The sequence below is a fragment of the Apodemus sylvaticus genome, chromosome 11 (assembly GCF_947179515.1).
Source record: "Apodemus sylvaticus chromosome 11, mApoSyl1.1, whole genome shotgun sequence".
In the NCBI taxonomy this organism is placed as follows: domain Eukaryota; kingdom Metazoa; phylum Chordata; class Mammalia; order Rodentia; family Muridae; genus Apodemus; species Apodemus sylvaticus.
In genome coordinates, this window is record NC_067482.1 from 34,050,424 (window position 1) to 34,071,094 (window position 20,671).

Genomic DNA, 20,671 nt, shown 5'->3' on the forward strand with positions numbered 1-20,671 from the left:
AGTAAAGGCTAGACTTTTGTTTTTATTGTGAAAAAGTGCTAAGTGAGAACAGCTATTAAGCTTCAGTTGCCTTGTGTTCAGTCCACTTAACTTTCATTGAGTGCACATCCAAGGGCCTGTGCTGGGCACCATGGGAAAGAAAAGATGAGAGTAGGAAGGGCAGCTCACTTCACACTCATCAAAGTATGAGGTTGATTGTCATTGTGTGATAAGCACATTGTATTGTGGTGAAGTACTCGCAGATGAGTGTGAGCGTCACCTCATTGTCATCTTTTATTTTGCTTCTAGTCCATAAACTCCCAGTCAGTTGGTCCATCATTAACACAGCCAACGATGTCTCAAGCTGCAAATTTACCAATTCCACAAGGCATGTCACAGGTATTTTTGTTTTAGTTGAGCATTTACGAATGATAATTGCATTTAAGCAAATATAATTTTATACATATGTATATATAAATACATATAAAGGCAGTGAATCTTAATTGGAAGTATTTAGAATATGTAGTGGCATTTTTGTTATTTACAATGATTTTGGGTGCCACTGGGCCTTTACTAGATGGAATCACAGATAAATTATGGTCTTCTATCTTCTTGCTTATTGTGCTATAGCATCTTGTATATAAGATATATATTTATATACACATACATACACACACAGCCTACTGGTATGATAATCTTAAACAGAAAATATACGTGTTCATTTTGTTCTTCCTTATGGGTATTGGAAGACTTGAGTAACTATGTATTCTATTGATTGATTTATTTGCTCCCGGGCTATTTATTTAGTTCTGTGTATATGTTGAGTTACACACATCTGATGCTGACAGTATTTGTATATCTATATTAACAAGCTACGTGATCTAGAGGGAATAACATACCTAAAATACCATGTTAATTTAGTCTACACATATGATTTGGATCCTGAAATGCAGCTTAAACCAAGTGGGAAAAGCCAAGTGTGCTAGTGCATGCCTGTGTGGGGGAGGTTGAAGCAGAAAAATCAGGAGTGCAAGGTTATCCTTAACTATATAGTAAATTCACAATCAGCCTGAACTACATGAGAACCTCAAAAAAAAAAAAAAAAAGGTATTTAGAAATGTAAGATGGCCTTAATCCAAAGGAGGTATGAATGCTGAAATTAGCAAGAGAAAAGAAATTCCCAAAGCACTACTGTGTATTTTCTTGTGATTTATAGCTCATTGAACATTTCAAGAACAGTACTAACTAGTAATAAATATAGTGGGAAATCTTCTGACTATTTTATTTTGTACTAAATCCTGATTTCTAACCACACTAACCTGTTAAGAGGTCTGTAACAGTACTATATTATTAAATATTAAATTGAATCTTTACATCTTATTTTGAAGTATTAACAGAATTTTTATGAAATATGTAGACATTTAATATTTGTTCTTTAATCTCAGGTTGTCCCTTAAGCATTATTAACATCTTTATAGAGGTGTTTTCTTGAAATATGTATTATGTCAAAAAATACAGCTAAGCATTCATTCATCTGTTTTCATTCAGTATGTACTTTACTTTTTTGTTCTTGTTATCTTGTATTCTGTGATTGTTTCTATTTTTCTGGTTTGTACTTACTAGAAAAGCTTTACATTGAGACATTTACATATAGAAAAATAACTTTAGTTACAATAAAATATATATGTATGACATAAACATAAATATAATCTATTTTAACTAATATTTTGAAAAGGCATGAGAAAATTGAAGTACTAAATTTATAACGTAGCTCAAGCCTTGTAGAATTTAATATCAGTTGGTCATTGCCATCTTCAAAAGTCAGTGTCTTAATGCTTTAAAAAGTAATATTCAGAAGTCAGCGATGATGGTGCAATACCTGGAAGGCAGAGGTAGGAGGATCACCAGAAGTGTGAAGCCAACCTGGTCTATTAAAGAGAGTTCCAATCCAGCCAAGGCTACATAGCAAAGCCATTTCAAAAAGCCAAAGAGTAATATTCAGTCTTCATAGCACAGCTTTAACCAGAGCTCATCAGGACAAGCTCTCTGAAGGACCACCATGTAGGTTGGCTGGCCATTTCTGTTACGTGGTGCAGAACACCCGTGTGAGCAGTGAGGCATCTGTGTCCGCATTGTAGCTCACTAACTGGACATGAAAACCAGGAGACTGAAAACTCTGGTAGACTCTGGTGCGCATTCGTTCATGATTTCTTAGAATTGCTTAGCCTTTAAAAACTATCAAAGGTATTATAATTTTTTCAGAATACCACCAGAATAAAATATTGGTTGTCAGTCAGATGAAGATTAGTGATTTTGGTGTGTGGGGAGGATGGAGGATGCTAGGAACTGAACCTTGGGGTCTTGAACATTCTGGGCAAACGCTCTGTATATGAGCCCTCAAGCCCTTTTTACTTTTTATTTGAGACAGGGCCTTAAAATGTCACCTAGGCTAACCTTGAACTCACTCTGTATCCCAGAGTAGGTCTTGAATTTGTGACCCTCCTGCCTAATTTGGATAATTCTGCTAATGTACACAAAGAGGGGACTCTATAGAGATGACAGAATTAGCTATGGATTCATTCCAGGCGCAGGGTACATTGTTATTTGGTTAAGTGCGGAAGTGAAGTGAGCGACTATTCACTTTACTAAATGTTAAGCTAAACTGCAGTAGAAGCTCAGACTCACTCCAGCCCTGGATGGTCTAGAACTTTCTGGCCTTTACATCACAGAGATCCACCTGCTTCTGCCTCCCCAGTGCTAAAAATAAAGAAATGTGCCATCACACCTGGACACGCTCACAGTTTGTTCTTGTAATCAGTCAGTAGCGAGTCAGAACTCAAAAGCAAACCAGAATTCAAGCAGGGGTAATATAAAAATATACTGACTAGTCACGTAAAGAAGAATCCCTAAGAAATATAAGTAAGAGGGCAAGCCAGATGGACAATGGGTAAGGGCACTGTTGCCTAGCCTGACAGCCTCAGTTCCATCCCTAAAAGAAAGAACTGACTCTTCCAAGTCATCTTCTGACCTGTGGCATGTGTCTTCCCAGGTAGTAAATTATAAATTTATAAAAAGAGGAAGGTGCAGGGACTAGAAAATGTAAGTCAGAGGGAGGAGAGCCCAGAAAGGAACCTATTGAGGCCACCTCCTAAACACTCTCACCTGCACCAGGAGGAGCTAGAGACCTGGCTGAGACTGCTGGTCAGTGCAGTGCTGTAAAGACAGGAAGCTACCCGCTGGCACTTAGATGAAGAGAGGCACAAACGCCATTCCCAGGAACATGAGTACCTTCCTTTGCAGCCTCCCCAGTGGCATCTGCGCAGGTTCCTGGGGGTCTGCAGGTAGAGACTGGTTCTGAGGTCCAGCTCCAGTACAATAAGGCAGAGCAGAGGCAGGAGTCTGGGAAGGAGTTCTCGCCTGACTCCACGCTGCTTGCTTCTCACAATGCGCGCATGCACGCGCAACTTTTAGCGCCAAGGGATTCTAAAATATGTTGTACTGTCTTTCCTTGTGCTGCTTCAGTTTCAGTTTTCAGCTCAGTTAGGAGCCATGCAGCATCTAAAAGACCAGCTAGAGCAGCGGACACGGATGATAGAGGCAAATATTCATCGGCAGCAAGAAGAGCTAAGGAAAATTCAAGAACAACTTCAAATGGTCCATGGTCAAGGGCTACAGGTAATTTATTCTGTCTGAGCACGGAGAATCTCTTTCATGTTTTGAGTTCCTAAAAGTTGACGCTTTTTTCTCTTTTTTTCTTTTTCTTTCTTTTCTTTTTTCTTTTTCTTTCTTTTTTTTTTTTTTTTTTTTTTTGTGAAAAGTCAGAGGCAAGGGGTCTTTCTCTCCCAGTTCTATAAATATTGGCTACCTGCTTAATAATATAGAGCCTCTAAAAATACTCATGCTGAGGACATCTCTATCAGCATTACTAGGTTTTAGACTAATGAACTCAAAAATTTACCAAGTTCAAGTTCATAATATAAAATTGTATTTGATAGAATATTTAAGGTAAGAGAGTTTATAATAGTTTTAGTAAAATACCAATAGATATGATTCCTATTACTTGACTAAGACACTTAACCAGCAGGACCATCTAGGGCACTAGGACTTTGCTGAAAGGAAACTAAGTAAGCACTACTTCTGTACACAGATACAAATTTTGAGTGATTGAGGATACAAAGTAACACAATTGATGTGAGTGAAGAAACGAATGTGTAGCTTCATGTTTTATTGCTACTATTGCTACTATTACTGTTAACATGAAATGTTCTAATGACTTATTATTTGACTGTTAAACTTCATTTTGCTTGGTTTCTTTCAGTGTTCTCCTTTTTTTTTCTTTTAACTGTAAAGCGTATTTAGCCTGGGAATGTAGCTCATTGGTAAAATGCTTGCAGCCCTAACTTTGATTCCCAGCATTTTCCCCAAATGTAATTAAAAAGTATTTGTTGTGTACATATATGTGCCACAGAGTATCTGTGGGGGTCAGAAGATGGCATTTGGGAATCTGTTCTCTCTCTATGGGATCCAGGAACCAAACCCAGGCTATCCGGCTTGTGTGGCAAACACTTGTACCTATTGAGCCTTCTCGCCTGCCAAAGAAATTTCATTAAAATGTAATCTTTATTTTCAAAGATGTTTTTGCAGCAATCAAACCCTGGATTGAATTTTGGTTCTGTTCAACTTTCCTCTGGAAATTCTAATATCCAGCAACTCACACCTATAAATATGCAAGGCCAAGTTGTCCCTGCTACCCAGATTCAGAGTGGAATGAACGCTGGGCATATCAGCACAGGCCAGCACATGGTACAACAACAGACTTTACAAAGTACATCAACTCAGGTAATTGACTAAAATAGCTAGTTAAAAAAGGGCTGCGTTGTACCAGCTTTTAAATTTTAAAAAAATTAGAGCATAAAATATTGATCATTAAAATATTTTATAGAAAATGTTACTATTAAATATTTTTATATTTAATATTTTTGTGATTCCTTTAAGGATCTCGTTTAGTAATTGTGCCAAGTTCTTATAAGTTGCAGACTTTCCGTATGTAAAAAGTCTTTGACTTGCCGAAGAGGCTGAGTAGCAGACAGACTGAATAGACAGACTACTGGGGAAGCAGGAACAGTTTGCTCAGTCTGTAGATTTCTGGCAACTTATTACTGTATCTCTGTGACTACATTTGAAAATCTTATGAGTATGTGACTATCACTGACTTGCTTTTAACCAACAACTTCTATATATTATTTTTACTTACCTGTGAAGATGCTTCTTTCAAAGTCCTAGTTTACCTTCTATCAGAAAATACAGACTAAGTCTGTTACTATAAATCAGTCTCGATTTGTCTCAGAATAATATATGTTGCTAGTCCTTTTCTGTTCTGTCATCATTATTAGATGGTGAATAGTAGAAGCATGGTTTCCTGTAACTGTTGGATAATCTCCATATGATCTTTACTAGCAGAGTCAGCAGAGTGTGATGAGTGGACACAGTCAGCAAACGTCGCTTCCCAGTCAGACGCCGAGCACTCTTACAGCCCCACTGTACAATACGATGGTGATCTCACAGCCTGCGGCTGGGAGCATGGTCCAGCTTCCCTCCAGTATGCCACAGAACAGTACCCAGAGTGCTACCGTCACTACGTTCACTCAGGACAGACAGATAAGGTAGTTGTCATACTTCATTTATTGTTTTCAGATATGTAAATTGATTGATTAAACACCTAGGGCTAGAGAGATAGATGGCTTAGGGTTTGAGAGCACTGACTGCTCTTTCGGAGGTTCTGAGTTCAGGTAACCACGTGGCAGCTCATAACCATGGAAATGGGGTCTGATGCCCTCTTCTTGACTGTCTGATGACAGCTACAGTCTACTCATATACATAAAGTAAATAAAATAAATAAATAAAGCCCTCGATGGTCTGGAGGATGCTTCGGCACTTAAGAGCACTTGAAGCTCTTTGAGGTGATGAGTTTGGTTCCCAGCTCCAGCTCTGTGGGGGTCTCATGGCCTCTTCTGGCCTCCTCCAGGCCTGCATGGATGTGGCAGACACAATAAAAGAAAATCAGATGAATGAATGAATGAATGAATGAATGTATATTTAGGGACTGGTGATACAACCCAGGAATAGAGAACTTGCCTATCATGGGAGGACCCCTCAGTACAGTCCTTAGTATTATGTTTTTTTTTTCCCCAAAACCAACAATTTTATTTTTTACCATAAAATTTTAGTTTGTTGCTTACTATAGATAGCTTTTAAAATTTGAAATAAATGCCATATATATTATTAAGACTTAACAGAATAATGTTAAATTTTATTTTTCATTCCAAAATGGGCTGTCAAATAAGGAAATCACACTGTAGTGCACTGTCACACAAGGCTTTGACAGACTGTACAAGTGTGCCTTGGGTCTTTTTAGTAAAGATGTTAAGAGAGCAGCAGAAGGATAGCTTGTCTTTATGCTCAAATTTTTTTAAAACTACGTATTACTATCTTCCTTTATTTCTCCATGTCTCGGATGAGAAAATGCGTGTTTATAATAGTTTGACTAAGTGCTACAGCACAGAAGGTAGCTATGAACTCGTGGTTTCAAAGCTTAGATCCCTAAATAGATGTAACTATTAAAGAAAAAAAAGCATTTGGGTCTTGGGTAGTCCAGATAGTTGAATTAAAACAAATATTTGCATAATTACAATTTACTGGGAAGATGTTTTTAAACTATAGGATCTCTGTGGTCTTAAATACATGATAAGAAATAGTTTTATGTTTTTATTTCCTTTACAAGTATGCTGCTGCTTACATATTTTTCAGTTATGTTGAGCAGTATGATTTATTTTAAAATAACAATAACGTTCAGACCAAGGAAGCCACAGGATAATATAGCAGTGAGGACAGAATCTGTTCTTGGAGCTCACCTTGCTCACCTTAAAAACAGGCTTAGCACTCACATTCTTGGGCAGTCTCGGGAGTGCACATGGGGATGTAGGCTGACTTTTATTTGTGTTCGTTTGTTTGTTTGCTTGTCTGTTTGTTTCTGGTGACTGGACCCAGAGCTTTCTGCATGCTAGGTATACAATACATACTGCTATGGTGAGCACTCCCAACCAGAAGATGATTTTAAAGCCTGAGAAGAAAGACCTTACACTAGAATGCTGACTGAATTTTAAAGGATCTATTTTAGCAACCATTTGTAAATATTTTGGGGGAGGGGAGAAATATTTCAACAGACGTTTGAGGGCTCCTTTTTTTCACAGGGAATGGAAGTTAAATAAATAAATAAAAAAAAGGATAACTAGCTCACAAATATTTTGGTCAGGAAAGCTTGGTGGAAGAACTTGGTGGCTCGTGTTGCCAAGAAACAGGGCTTGAGGTTTCTGTGTGAAGAGCTCAGAGGAGCGTTATAACAGAGGAGTAACTGTATGGCCATGGGGGGGGGGGGGGGTTAATCAGTGTGGATTGAAGAATGGATTTGGTGCCAGAAATGGCTGGAGTATTTTTGTCCATTTGTTTATTGGGAAGTGGGTAGGTGGAGTGTTTATCGTTGCAGAGAAATCGACCCCTAGCTCATCTGTGACTAAACAGACTATAATTGTTGTTTCATTGAACTTGATGTATGTAGAAATTTTGAATGGTTTATTTCTTTGGTTGGTTTGTTTTTCTTTTGTACCCGAGCATTTGGTCCTGAGGTTTATATTCTACAAAATAAGTTTTGAGGTCTGACATGAATTTGTTATTCATCTTTAAAGGACTGGGGATGTGACTTAGTGGTAGAGTGCAAGTAGACCAGGGTTGTCTTTGGCACTGCAAAAATAAATAGTTTTTCTCATGTGAACTATATTAATAATAATACAGTAATATTTGTACTAAACCAGTGTTTGAACTTTGAACAGTTTACACGTCGATTGTGTCATCTCTCTCTGGAGTAGTCCTGTCTGTTCTCTTGCTGTCAGTATTAGGAATGAACCTTATCTCACATGACAAAAGGCACACACAAGGAATTGTCATCAAAAATGAAAGGAAAATAAGAAAAATCAGTAAATTTCTGACAGGAAGTAATATGATGTGTTGATAAATTTCACTCTGATCCTTAAAATGCCATTTCTTCTTACATTTAACCTTGGATATAAGTTTTTGATAAATGTAAATTTTTCAACATTAGTTTGTAGTAGACTTAATTTTGTCATAATTGACAATGTCATAAATAAATCATGTTCAGTATATACTCAACGTCTAAGCACCTTGCCATTTTATAAAAAGTTTACTTTTACAGGTTTAAATTTTTTAATTGGTAAAATACATATAACAAAAATTCTGTATTAAGCATTTTAAAGTGTGCTGTTCAGTGGCCTTCAGTACATCCATGTGTGATTTCAATTATCACCACAACCATCTTCAGATGAACAAACTTCATTTTACTAAATTACTACCTAGTTTTCATTTTTCTGTAACAGATGTTTTCACTTCACAGTGGACAGTGCAGTCCCTGCCGAGTAGTTCTGGGGTTTATAAGAAAGCCTAGAAGAGCAAACCAGTAAATAGTCTCTCTCCACAATGTCAGCTTCAGTTCCTGCCTCCATGCCCCTGCTGTGGCTTCTCTCTCCTGACTTGGACGTCTGAGCCAAATGAACCCTTTCCTTCTCAGCTTTTTGGTCATGGCTTTTTATCAGAGCAGGAGAAAGCCATGACAGTTTTCCTAGTCTGTGAGGGTTTTATTTAATAGCTGCCCTGATTGGTTTGCAGTGGCTTTCTGTTATTGTTTTCATTTTCATTTCTCTCATGATTAGGTAAAAATCTTTAGTCATTTAGTCTAGTAAAGACTTTTTATATGTGTCTCTTGGCAATTTGTATTTTTTGGAGCAAAGTTTTAACTTCTGTGCAGTTTTTAAGTGGATTCAATGTTCTTTGATTGTAAGAGCTCTTTACATGCCTGGTTAAACTTGATATTTAATATTTTTTTAATGTTACCATCTCCTTGTGATTTTGGTGTCGTCAATGAGATCATTGCCAAGTCTAGTATCATGAAACCTGTGTTCTGTTCTGTCTAAGAGTGTGGTATTTACATCTTGTGTTTAGATCTTTCACTCATTTTCAGCTAGTTTTTATATGTGATATGAAAGGCCCTTCATCTTGAGTATGAGTATTTTTAAAAGTTGTGTTTTGGCTCTGTCTATTTTTGTTATGATACGTTCATTATACTATATATTTTTTGTTTTACTGATATCCCCCCAAAAAAGTGTTTTAAAATTATTTTTGGTGCTGCGCAAACACTCTACCCCCTATGCTGCTTCCCCTCCCTCCAACGAGAGTCTCTGAAAACAGAAACTAAGAGCATGTGCTTGACAGCAGAAGGAACCATTTCACTGGGTGTTGCCTAAGGTAACTACTCTGCTGACAGGCTGAGTTATATAATAAGCATTGTCCTTTTGACTCCATTTTGTTTTCTCTCATAGATTTTCTCAAGGTCAGCAACTTGTGACCAAATTAGTGACTGCTCCTGTAGCTTGTGGGGCCGTCATGGTACCAAGTACCATGCTTATGGGCCAGGTGGTGACTGCCTATCCTACCTTTGCCACACAACAGCAGCAGGCACAGACATTATCGGTAACACAACAGCAGCAGCAGCAGCAACAACAGCAGCAACCGCAGCAGCAGCAGCAACAGCAGAGTTCCCAGGAGCAGCAGCTTCCCTCAGTTCAGCAAGCAGCTCAGGCTCAGCTGACCCAAGCACCACAGCAGTTCCTACAGGTAAGTCCGTCCCTGAAGACGCTGCCTTGAGGTGATTGGCTATTTTATAATCGAATAAGATGTTAAATGAATAGGTTTGTAAAGGATCTTGGAAATTCTTAAGAGCTTATTGTGGAATTTCATTATCTACAAAAACAGTATGACTGGCTGTTTTATTGTTTCTTCAGTCTTAGAAAGCATCTTGCCTAGCCATACTCAGTTATCTGAACTTCTAGATAGTGGCCTACTTCCTACTCAGATCAGGTAAATATTGAGCCTTTTTATGTGTGTGTGTATGTGTGTGTGTGTGTGTGTGTGTGTGTGTGTGTGTGTGTCAAGCTATACTTACTGGGCAGGTACATCAAGAAGGATCCGCCTTTCAGCCTAGGAGTTACCTTACTTATCAGATGAAATTTTATTGACTGTGGTTTTGTTTTGATGTGTTCCTACCTGGCCTGGAAATCAAAGAGGTTTTCTTGCCTCTGCCTGTTGAGTGCTGGGATTACAGGCATGTACCACTGTGCCAGCTTACTAGAATTTTCTTGTTAAGAAATTAATGTCAGGCAAAGTCCAGTGTAGATGCTGTATAGGTTTTCATTAGAGCCTGAGCTCTGAACTCAGGGTGTCTTTAATTGAACCATGGCTTCACCATGCACATGGGAGTGTCGGCATAGCACTTTAACTTGTCAAACCTCATTATACAGTGACATAGTAACAGTTCATACTTCATGCCTTTTTAAAAAAGCATGACAATTGCTAAATGCACTGTAAGGTATATAGCTGGATGGCATTGATTCCATGACACTAGCAAATGTGTCCATGACAACCCTCCCAGATATCATGTGGGTCAGTCACACAGAATGCCTCTCCATAGTGTCCAGGAGAGAGTCACCTGGGTGGGACTCTTCCAGTGCTGGGGAGTCTGCTGGGCTTTCTGCTGGAGTCCATCTGGGCTAAATGAACTATTACCCAGTCGTGCCGCAGTTTTTATAGGCCTGAAGCCTGAAGTGTTGCAGTTAATAACGGGGTTAGCTATCATTACAAATAATAAAACCAGTCGTAGACTATTCTTTAGGTGACTATAGTATATATTTGGTATATATGGATATATATCCTGTGAGAATTAAATAGAAACTTAAAATGTGATAGGCCTTAAGGTCTCAGTGTTCTAAATCTAAGACAGACAGACCCTTAAAAAGAATGAACATTGGGGCCACGGGTGTGGATCTCCAGATCCCACACGGTGGAAGAAGTTGTTCCCTCATCTCCACAGAAGAACGCTTGCAGGTGCACACACAAACACAATAAGTAAATGTTTAAAAATATTTTTAATACAGTGAACAGTCTCTTCTTCCCTGCCCCTACCACAAAAATGCACCCTCCAAACAAAAGAACCATAAAGATATTAGATGGGCAGTACTTTCTCTAAGCATATTTATATAGGCAATAAATATATAATTTCACTTTTCTAATGGACTGCCTTGAAATTGTACTTGTGTGTAGTCAGGGAATTAAATAGTATAAATCCCTTTGTCTTACTAAGACTCGTTCTAGTAACGAATCAAGAAGAGAAACCATAAAGGTCCTTCTCAGGGGTTCTCCTCTTAGGTTTGAAGACTGTCCTTGTGTTTGTGCGCATAGGTTTCCTTCATACGTTCTTGGAGATGTCAGCCACCCACCTCAGCTTCAGTTCAGACCCATTGTATCAAACCCATTGTATGTGTGTTGTCTTCAAGTTCTTCCCTTGAAAATTCTCCCATTTTCTCAGCTAGTCCCTTTTTGTGTACCAGAGTTACAGACTAACAAACAGCCAGAAGTAAAAACATGGTGGAAGAAACAATCATAAAATAGAGACTTTCTGAGGTCAGACACGGGAAATGAAGCACCCAGTGTGTCGGAATAGTGATGGGGAAGGGTTTTGGTTGCTTTATTCTGTTACCTCATACAGCCACACAGGACTCCAGCCTCCAGCTGTGTCCTCCTTCTTTAGTGTTTGTAAAAGTGATTGCTATACTGAGTTTGTACAAAGTGAAAAGGCCAAGGCTGAGAGAAGTGGACAGCTTGACCGAGTCACACATCTACAGATGGATAGCTTAAGTTAACCCGAGTCTGCTTGAGGCCTGTGCTTGTTGTCAGACTTTCCATTGTGAGCAGGAGCAGGTGCAGGTGCAGGTGCTGTTCCTCAGTCTACCTTATTTTTTGTTTTTTGAAACAGTCTGTCGTGAGAATTTTGGGTTATTTAAAAACACAGAAATATTATAAGAATATGTTTTCATTTTAACCTTGAGGCTGCTTCAGTGTCCACAGCAGCTGAGTATGATTCGCCTCGTTCTCTAGCAGGGATGTGATTGACCAGCTGCATATAGGTTCTATGATTGTGTGACATTGAAAATCTGGGGACTTTTCAGAGGTTATATAAATGCTAGGGCCTCTGAGAGGTGGGTTGTTGGTTAGTTGCTGTTGTCTGCTCTTGGTTGAAGTTTGTTTAGCAGTTGTACACAAAGAAGAAGAAATTAGCTATCTGTTGGTGAAGATCAAACTAGCCCTATGGAACTCAGCACCCTAATCAGCATAAAGCAGTCTGTGACATTGCCTTCCACTCCCTGACTTTATTCAGGGATCTGCCTTTCCTTTCTGTCCTTTTCTCTCTAGTGTTAGGGGATTGAAAGGGTGGGAAAAGTGGAGAAAGAAGAACCCATAGAGTAGCAAATGCCCTTCACAACGGCCTCAGAGACCCGTGGCTCACTTACCAGGTTAGGTTGTTGGCCAGTGAGCCTCGGAAATCCTCCTGTCTCTCTTTCTCACACACATACTGGGATTCCAAGCTCGTTACTGATAAAGCTGTTTTCTCAGTCCCCAACGTGATTCTTTACCAACAGGCAGACCTGTGTGCACCGTCTGCCTGACCAGGCAGGTTTGTGTCCTAGGCACAGCTGTGCTGTAGTTTAATGCTTAAAATTTGGGCCTGTTGGAAATAAAGTAAAAATACGTGGTTTGTCTCAAGTATATTTTGTACCATCAAGTATACTTTGTTCCCATCAAGAATTCCTCTAAAAAGTCAAATTTTATTATGCTTTCAGAAAGAAGGCAAGGTTTCTGTTTTCCAAAAATAGTTTTTAGATTAGCAAACAAAATGGGAGTTTAAAGCCCTTGTCTCTGTGGACAGTGGGCAGTGGGCAGTGTGAACTGGCAAGTATGGAGGCATAAAGCCAGGCTGCATAATCCTTTTTCTGTTTTAGACGTCTAGGCTGCTGCATGGGAGTCCTTCGACACAGCTCATCCTCTCTGCTGCCTTTCCACTGCAACAGAGCACTTTCCCTCCTTCGCACCAGCAGCAACACCAGCCGCAGCAGCAGCAGCATCGGCACAGGACTGACAGCCTGACTGACCCTTCCAAGGTCCAGCCACAGTAGCACACACGTCCTCTGACACGAAAGGAAGGGGATGGCCAGAAAGAATTGCTCAGATGGCTTGCGGTCAGGAGTTCAACAGTGTTGTGAGGGTAGTCTGGAGTGTTCGGGTCCTTGATTAGTCTGTAGGGAAATGCTGCCCAGTGCTTCAGATGTCCATTAAATACCAGCCAGTGGGAAATGGTTATAGGGACACAGCCAATTCTGACAGTTTCTTTGCCCAGGTATTTTTTGATAGAAAGAGTATATTGCCAAATGCTAACAAGCTCAGCTATCAACCAGATCCTTACTGAATCAGAAGAGCACTAATGTTGGTAGCTTTAGTGGGTCTGTGCCTGTATCAAATAGTACAGAGGACACACTACTGCCAGGGGTTTGCTTAGAATGCCATGAAGACAGTCCAGTAGTTAGTAGTCCCCACCCCAAACTCCTCCTTGTTCAGATAATGATGGATTGTGATTGCTTTGAGAACGTTGTGCAGGTTTGGACTCTGTGTACAGATGCTGTAGAGATGTGTATGTGTCTGGATGGGGGAGAGAGCAACTCTCTGTATGCAGCATGGACGCATTATCTGTCCCTTCCTCGCAGGTATGAGTACATTTCATTAGGTTTTGACACCATGTACAAACTGATAATAACCTCTCTTTTTTCATTTTGTTTACAACACAGTAGTGTTCTAGTTACTTTTCCAGGGCACAAGTCTTTTTATCCGTGCTTTGGCTGTGATGTCACAGTTTGTTCAGTGAGGTAATAATGTGCTGCTGGGAATGGAGTTTTTTAAGGTTAAATTATTGCTACATTTCCACTTATTCAGAAATATCCCTTATTTCATTATTTTTCAATTATGTTTGAGAGAATTGCACTGCTTTATTATTTTAGATGGTTGGTTGAGAGTTTGATCACATATTTTGATATATTTCATAGTTGGAATATTTATGTAAATGGTTTTCAACAAGCCTGAAAGTGATTTCAAGAATGTTTCAGTTATAACAGTAAAGTTTGCACACAAAACATTTTAGGCACTTTTTTAACATTCTCAGAGGTGGGAATTTTAACTTTTAGGATTTGTTGGAATCTTTTTAGTATCCTTAAAATTTTCAATGCTTCTTTTAGTCAGAAATGATTCAGGGTTATTTGAGGGGAAAAAACCCATAGTGCCTTGATTTTAATTCAGGTGATAACTCACCATCTTGAATTCATTGTCTGGTTTCAGTAGCAGTTTTGAAACCTTAGTACATTTTTAGCAGCATGTGGGTCTCAGTGTCATTATCAAGTTCCCATGAAGACTGCTACGTCTCTTGGACTGCCCTAACAGCATCACAGTTGGTAATGTGATCACAAAATTTTTTTCCTGTTTGTATCTTCCTTTAAAGCTAAGTAATTCTCTTAGGAATTACCAGTAAATACTTGCTCAGAGACAAGGGACAAGTTGTCTTTAACCTTCATCGCAGCACTAGAATAACTCACATGTAACTCACGTGCTTTTTAAATATCCATTAAGATTTTATTTGGCAGTATCATTCTCTACAGGTAATAAACTCCAACAGAGCTACATACATTTTAAAAGGCATTTTTTTTTTTAGATTTTATGGTACTAATAATGAATTTTTCAATTCTAGAACAAAAGATCAGTAGAAAATAGAATATCAAGTATTACTGAGAAAATGGAGGACACATGTGGCACATTAGAATTGATCTTAAAAAGAAAGTGTGTGACGGTGAGGTGCTAAACAGAGGTTTCAGCAGTGAAGATAACTAAGGCAGAGTTGCTAGACAAGGGCTCAGGGGAACTTGGAGTCAGCTGTGTCTTCAGCTTCACCCTCATCGCAAGTGTGTCTTTGTTTTCCTGTTTCCTGGCTGCAGTTAAGTTAGCAAGTTAGTGATGAAAAAGAAAACAACCAAAGAAAATTGGTACCTACCCTTCTGCAAAGGAAGTGTGGCTAGATACCAGTCAGTAACTCACATATCATAGTTCTTCTAGCTGACATTCATGCGAATACCAGAAATAGTTGTGAGAATACACATGTATGCAAGTTTGTACACGTGATAAAACCAATGTAAGTAGAGCACCACATTGCTTTCCTCCCTTCCACATTGCCTTCTTATCTTCCGCCATTCCATGTCCTCTGAGTTGTGCCTCATTTATCTTTTTGCATTACATAGTGAAAGACTTTAGCTATAGGAGATACAACATGCTAATTATGTAATTCCTGTTCTTCACAGTTCATCTTCCTGCTAAAAAGTAGAATTGAGGAAGGAGCTCATAGCGCTAAGGTCGCTGTCCACGTGGAGAGAGACGCTGGGCAGCAGTCGTCAGCACTCGCTGCCTCTGAGCTCCTTCATTCTTGTTTTCTTTGGCTGGCAAACTGTCTTTGTCTGCGCCCCACACAACCCAGTATTCTGACGAAAGTTCATTTCTGTAGCCAAAGCTGACTGAAACCCCAAATCTAAATCATGAAAAGATACCAAATAGAAACACTTTACAGCCTCTTAGAAACCTTAACTTCTCTTGCTCTGTTTCATGGGGCTTTGATTTTCTTTGAAAATTTTGATTCTGGGCAGCGCTTTTTAGAAATTGTTAGGGTGAAGGCCAGACAGGTTCTCGCTGCCCGGGAGGTGCTCTGCTCTGGACTGCTTCTGTATGGAGTAGTGGCTTGGTGTTGCTGAACACACAGGATTAGAACAGTAAGCACAAAGCTGCTCTTGAGGCTGGTGGCAAGCAAGAGCCTTGGTATTGAAAAGTAGTCCTCTCTTCTTTCTTAGAGACTGGGGGGTGGGGGAAGCAACTGTGGTGGGTGGGCTGCCTTGCAAGTGAGTGCTCAGGCCCTTCCCCAAGCTCTGTCCTAAGTCAGGGGAGCACTTAGAGTGCTGTGCTCTGCTATCGCATGGACATGGCCTAGGAATGTACTACTAATAAAAGGATGCCAGGACTTTAGAATAGTTTTAGAATAGTGATAGAAAACTCCATGCTAACTAGCAAGTGTTTGAATTCTGCGTGCTGTAGTATTGGTCATTGCCTTAAAGCAGTCTCTTGGAAGTTGGGAGCACTGAAGCAGTCCAGCTGTACATTTGGGCATCACTTTGAGGGAGATGAGCCTGTTCAAGCCTTAGAAAGGACCCTTAATCTACAGGTAGATTCTTTCCGCTAGGATATTACTGTGTTTAAAATGTTTCCACTATATTGAGACAATTTTTTTAAGTGGAACACAGATAGGATTTTTAGTATTTCTTTTTTCTGTTTCTTTGGTGATTAAAGGTTTGTTGGTAAACATTTGTGTAAAAGTTGTTCAAGCCTCTCATCTTTCCAGTACCTGTGGTCCTGTTCTTAGTACCAGAGCCCACAGTGGAAAGTATAAACACTGGATATTAATATTGCTGAGGGTGCATAGCCAGGAGGGAGCTGACTGGAACTTCTCAGTGGTAAAGAAACAGCACAACGGCACTTGGCCATTTTCATAGTGACTGCATAAAGAGACCTAAGTTTGTCTGGATTGAGTGAACACTCTTCTAAGAGGAGCTTCTCAAGTAAATGCAAAGGAAAAGAGTTGACTATTTTTATAGCATATTTAATATATTTGTATATAACTATGAGTGTAGTAGGAACCCTCCACATGCCTCCCACTTTTCTAATCCCCTCCCCCTTTTGCCATAGCCCTAGTACAGCCTCATCCGCATGGGTAATGTGCCTATTGTCAGCCTACCTACCAAGAGATAGTGCTGCTGCTTTCTGAGACAGGTGAGACCAGACTCATGCCTGGGGATCCTTTATAGGAGGAATAGCACACACTTAGAACAACATACCACAGTGTAAAAGCATCATTTTGAAAGGTAATAAGCACTTTATTGCAATTATTCATTTAGATAAAGTTTGTATCTTAGGCATTAACCATTTTTAAAGGATCCCCTAATCATCACTTAGGTGAAATTATAAATGACACATTTCTGAGAAATGTTTAGATCCAGTGAACCGTAGCAGGTTTATGGGAGTGATTTCAAGGTAGCCAAATAAACTCTGACTTTTGTTTTGAATGTGGTGGAGTCAGGAGATTGTAGATGCGTAGTTTGATTTAAACACTATTGTAAACCTATCTTGCCTATTGTGTGGACACCAAAAGAGACCAATGAGCCTGTTTATTTTCAGAGGTCTAGGAATATGCATCTGTCTGAGTAGATATACAGAACTAATCTATAAACGGTTGGTAGTAATATTTTAGGATACAGTAATTTCAAGAATTATTGAGTGTTTTAAATGTGCCCTGAAATGTTGGCATGTCATTTCAGCGTTCCCATTTGAGTTGCTCTTGTAATATTTTTGCACAAAAAGGACTGAGAAAAGACTGCTTCGGTTGAAGAAAACGTTTAATTTGGTCTTATTTTAATGTCTCCTGTGGAAACACTGGAGGTAAATTTGTTGGCATAGTTACTAATTCAGGATATTTAAAACAGTGTTGAACAGCTCATCAGAAATTAAGCAAACTTATATATTTAAAAATTAAAATTCTTTTTTTCCACGTGACTGTTTTGCATATTTTTTCCGTTGTCATACCATTACATTCCTTATTTTTTCTGAAATAATACTTTGTGAAAGATTTGAGTATTCAATAATACTTTTTAAGATGCCTGGGTTTTCCCAGAAAAATGTCCTAGCAAAATAAGTTATAGTTGTATATAGTTTGTGGAGACTATTGAGATTCCATCAACACCACCAGCAAACACTGAGGTGCTGAACCAAGTGACAATCACAATAGTATTTACAGGACTTAGGAGAGGCTGCAAGGAACACTTGTTCCCAAAGCAGTTCTCTGGGTTTCTTAAATAAAATGGCTGTGTATTTATATTTGTATCTCTACATTGTCTAGTTAGTTTGGTCTCCTGTATTTAATTTATTGCATCATTATCCTGTCCTTTGAGAACTTGTTCTTATTTGGGGCAGTCACTGCCCCACCCTCATGTGACTCTCCACCGACAGATCACTGGGATCCATTGTACATCAGGATGGTGGTGGAGGGTGAACCTGAATGTCCCTGCACTTCCCTCCTGCTCTGAACTCATTTAAAAAAAGAACATTAAAAGCTAACTCCTTTCAGCTCTGGTCACATTACTCAACCTTTTTCTAGTGTCACTTGTTGCCTTCTCTGATTCACGGGCACTTTTTATACAGTTGTTTCCCCAACACAGTCAAAGGCCAGTAAGACAGAACCAAGGGCACATACTGCCTCTATTTTTGCCCATTTGGGGAAATGCTAGCAAAGTAATATTAATGGCTGTCATCATTATATTCATATATAGAAGTTCTTATATATAGTTGAACTATGTAAGCACACTGAAAACTTTGAAAAGTTGACTGTCTTTAGATCCTCCATAGACCAGTAAAGTGGTGCTTGAACATGGGAAGCCTGGCTGTATGAGGGTCCTTCCTGCTCACATGAACTGGGATATGACCCTCCTTTAGCACTATTGTGGCTCTGGAGTCCCACAGGCAGGGTCTGACACACACAGGGGAACAGTTATTAAAAGACTGTCAGACACAAAATGGGTTTAATTACTTAAAAGGCATTAACTCTGAGGAGGGTAAATCCAAAATAAACCATTTTTAGATGTTTGCTTTTAAATCTGAGAAAACAAACTGTGACATCGCTTTAAGAAATGACATTCAAATGTTTTCTGTCTGAGTTGGCCTGTGCTGGTTCACATTTATTGCTGGCAATGGTTTGAAAAGTACTATAAAACTCTTACGTTGATGTATAACTAGACAATCATCTTTAAGCAAAGACATTGCCTTTAAAAAGACCATTATTAAACAAGTGGTGTGTCAGCCACAACTGGAATTTATACCATTCTAAAATTCTGAAATCTATTTTACTGTGGTTTAAGTTGGGGAAAGCTCCAGTATAGCACTTTCATATTCACTCTGTGTAAAGATTAAAGCCCAAAGACAAATTAGTGCGGTATTAAAACCAGTTAGTGCAAAAAATATATAAGTTTTATCTTTGTAAACTTTAATTGTTAAATCAGTTAGTTGTACAAACATGCACCAGATTTTTCTAAGTTCCATGTGGTCTTGCTGTGCTGTTCTTGACACTGCTGTCCTTACTGCTTGGTTCTGAGTTTAAATTAAAAGTAAACAGAGCTCATCATTTCCAGCTCCAAAAGAGGGACATGCATATGGCTCCTTATCTTCAGATAAGAATTCATTCCCCCTCCTAAAGCAAACATTTAATTGAAATAAGCTTAATTCATAAAATTGAGACTGACATTCTTTCAGGTATTACCTCTTTGCCAAAACTAGAAATAAGAAGGATTATGAATGGTTTCAATGGTGCTATATTAGGTTCCCTGGTTTTCATAAGCTATGTTTGGAAATACAGTATTGAATAAAATGTAGACTCTTGTTACCAGCTGAATATTTCCATTTTAATCGGATCCAATACAATTGGTTATACTTGTTTATCTAAGCTATCCTTTGGAGAAGTAAAAATGTGTTCCACGAGCATGCCTTCACTCAGGCCTACTGCTGTATGACGTGCACAGCTTTAACATAAACTATCAACATACTACCATAACACTCTTCTCTCTAGACCCTTGTATTCAGAACCTAAAACTACAGCAAGGAGCCAAGCAGTAGCAATGTTTGTTTTGTTTTTTTGTAAATGTAAAAAAAATTAGATCTAGACCTGTTTCCTTTGATTTAAAAATAAAGAATACCTCAGTGCTGCTTCTCAGTGTCACCTGCTTTATGTGGCACATAATGTGTAAGAGTCCCATGTGGATTTATAGAAAGACGATTAAATGTTTTTAAATCTGTCAGTGACATTTTCCTTTCTTTATTCAACACTGGGGCCTAACTGTGTTTACAATGTTCACTTTATAGCTTATACCTTCCACTGTCTCTAAGCCATGTTATCCTGCTGCTACAAGACTTCTTGCTCCAACAACTCCTTACCCATCCTCGTCTCCTGCTGGGCTAGCTAGGCAGCCTAGACTGTGGGCTCATCAGGTGCTGCCAGCTGCTTCCTACAGTGACATTGTGTCTTACCCGTCCAGAAGGTGTAATATGGGGAACATGACTTTGAATTTCTTTCAAGTGTTTTAACTCATGGCAGTTGTTTTTCTGTTGTCTAATCCTGTATTTTTATTGAGTTTGAAAACTCCTTAAAAGCTTGCAGAAATGACTTCAATTTTTTTCTACTACCTAACAATACTTGGAAAGAAGAACTAACAAATAACTGAACAGTTTTCAGAACATTAGGAGACTTAACTGGGTTCTTCACAAGCTCTTCAAATACAAATTACATTGTGGACAACTATCATGTTCCACATAGGGAATGCTTGGACGTTTCTATAGAGGAACTGGCCTTCACATTTTAAAAGACTATTAATGGCAGTGCTGCCACATTACACTAGAACCCATGTTGGGAGAAACAGCCTTTGCCAGTATAGTCAGAACACAGTGGGTGATTATTGAGGTTGTTGTGATCAGGGAAACAACCTTAGTCTAAGCAATGACTTCAGGCTTTGCACTATACTGCATATATTAGTTCCTTGTAGGAAATAACAATGTA

At 38.9% G+C, this 20,671-nt stretch overlaps 1 protein-coding gene across 8 annotated transcripts in view; it reads left to right on the forward strand.

Moving 5' to 3' along the window:
- The window catches only part of Clock (clock circadian regulator), a 78,853-nt gene extending 59,340 nt beyond the window's left edge, over window positions 1–19,513 (forward strand). For 5 of the 8 annotated variants that reach the window (XM_052199293.1, XM_052199291.1, XM_052199292.1 and 2 more), the window contains 6 exons: window positions 289–378; window positions 3,502–3,654; window positions 4,612–4,818; window positions 5,437–5,642; window positions 9,426–9,720; window positions 12,939–19,513. In XM_052199293.1, coding sequence (XP_052055253.1) covers window positions 289–378; window positions 3,502–3,654; window positions 4,612–4,818; window positions 5,437–5,642; window positions 9,426–9,720; window positions 12,939–13,112 — 1,125 coding nt within the window. In that variant the 3' untranslated portion in view covers window positions 13,113–19,513. The remainder of the gene's footprint in view (window positions 1–288; window positions 379–3,501; window positions 3,655–4,611; window positions 4,819–5,436; window positions 5,643–9,425; window positions 9,721–12,938) is intronic. The other 3 variants (XM_052199295.1, XM_052199296.1, XM_052199298.1) reach the window with 3 other exon arrangements.
- Window positions 19,514–20,671: the final 1,158 nt, after the last annotated feature.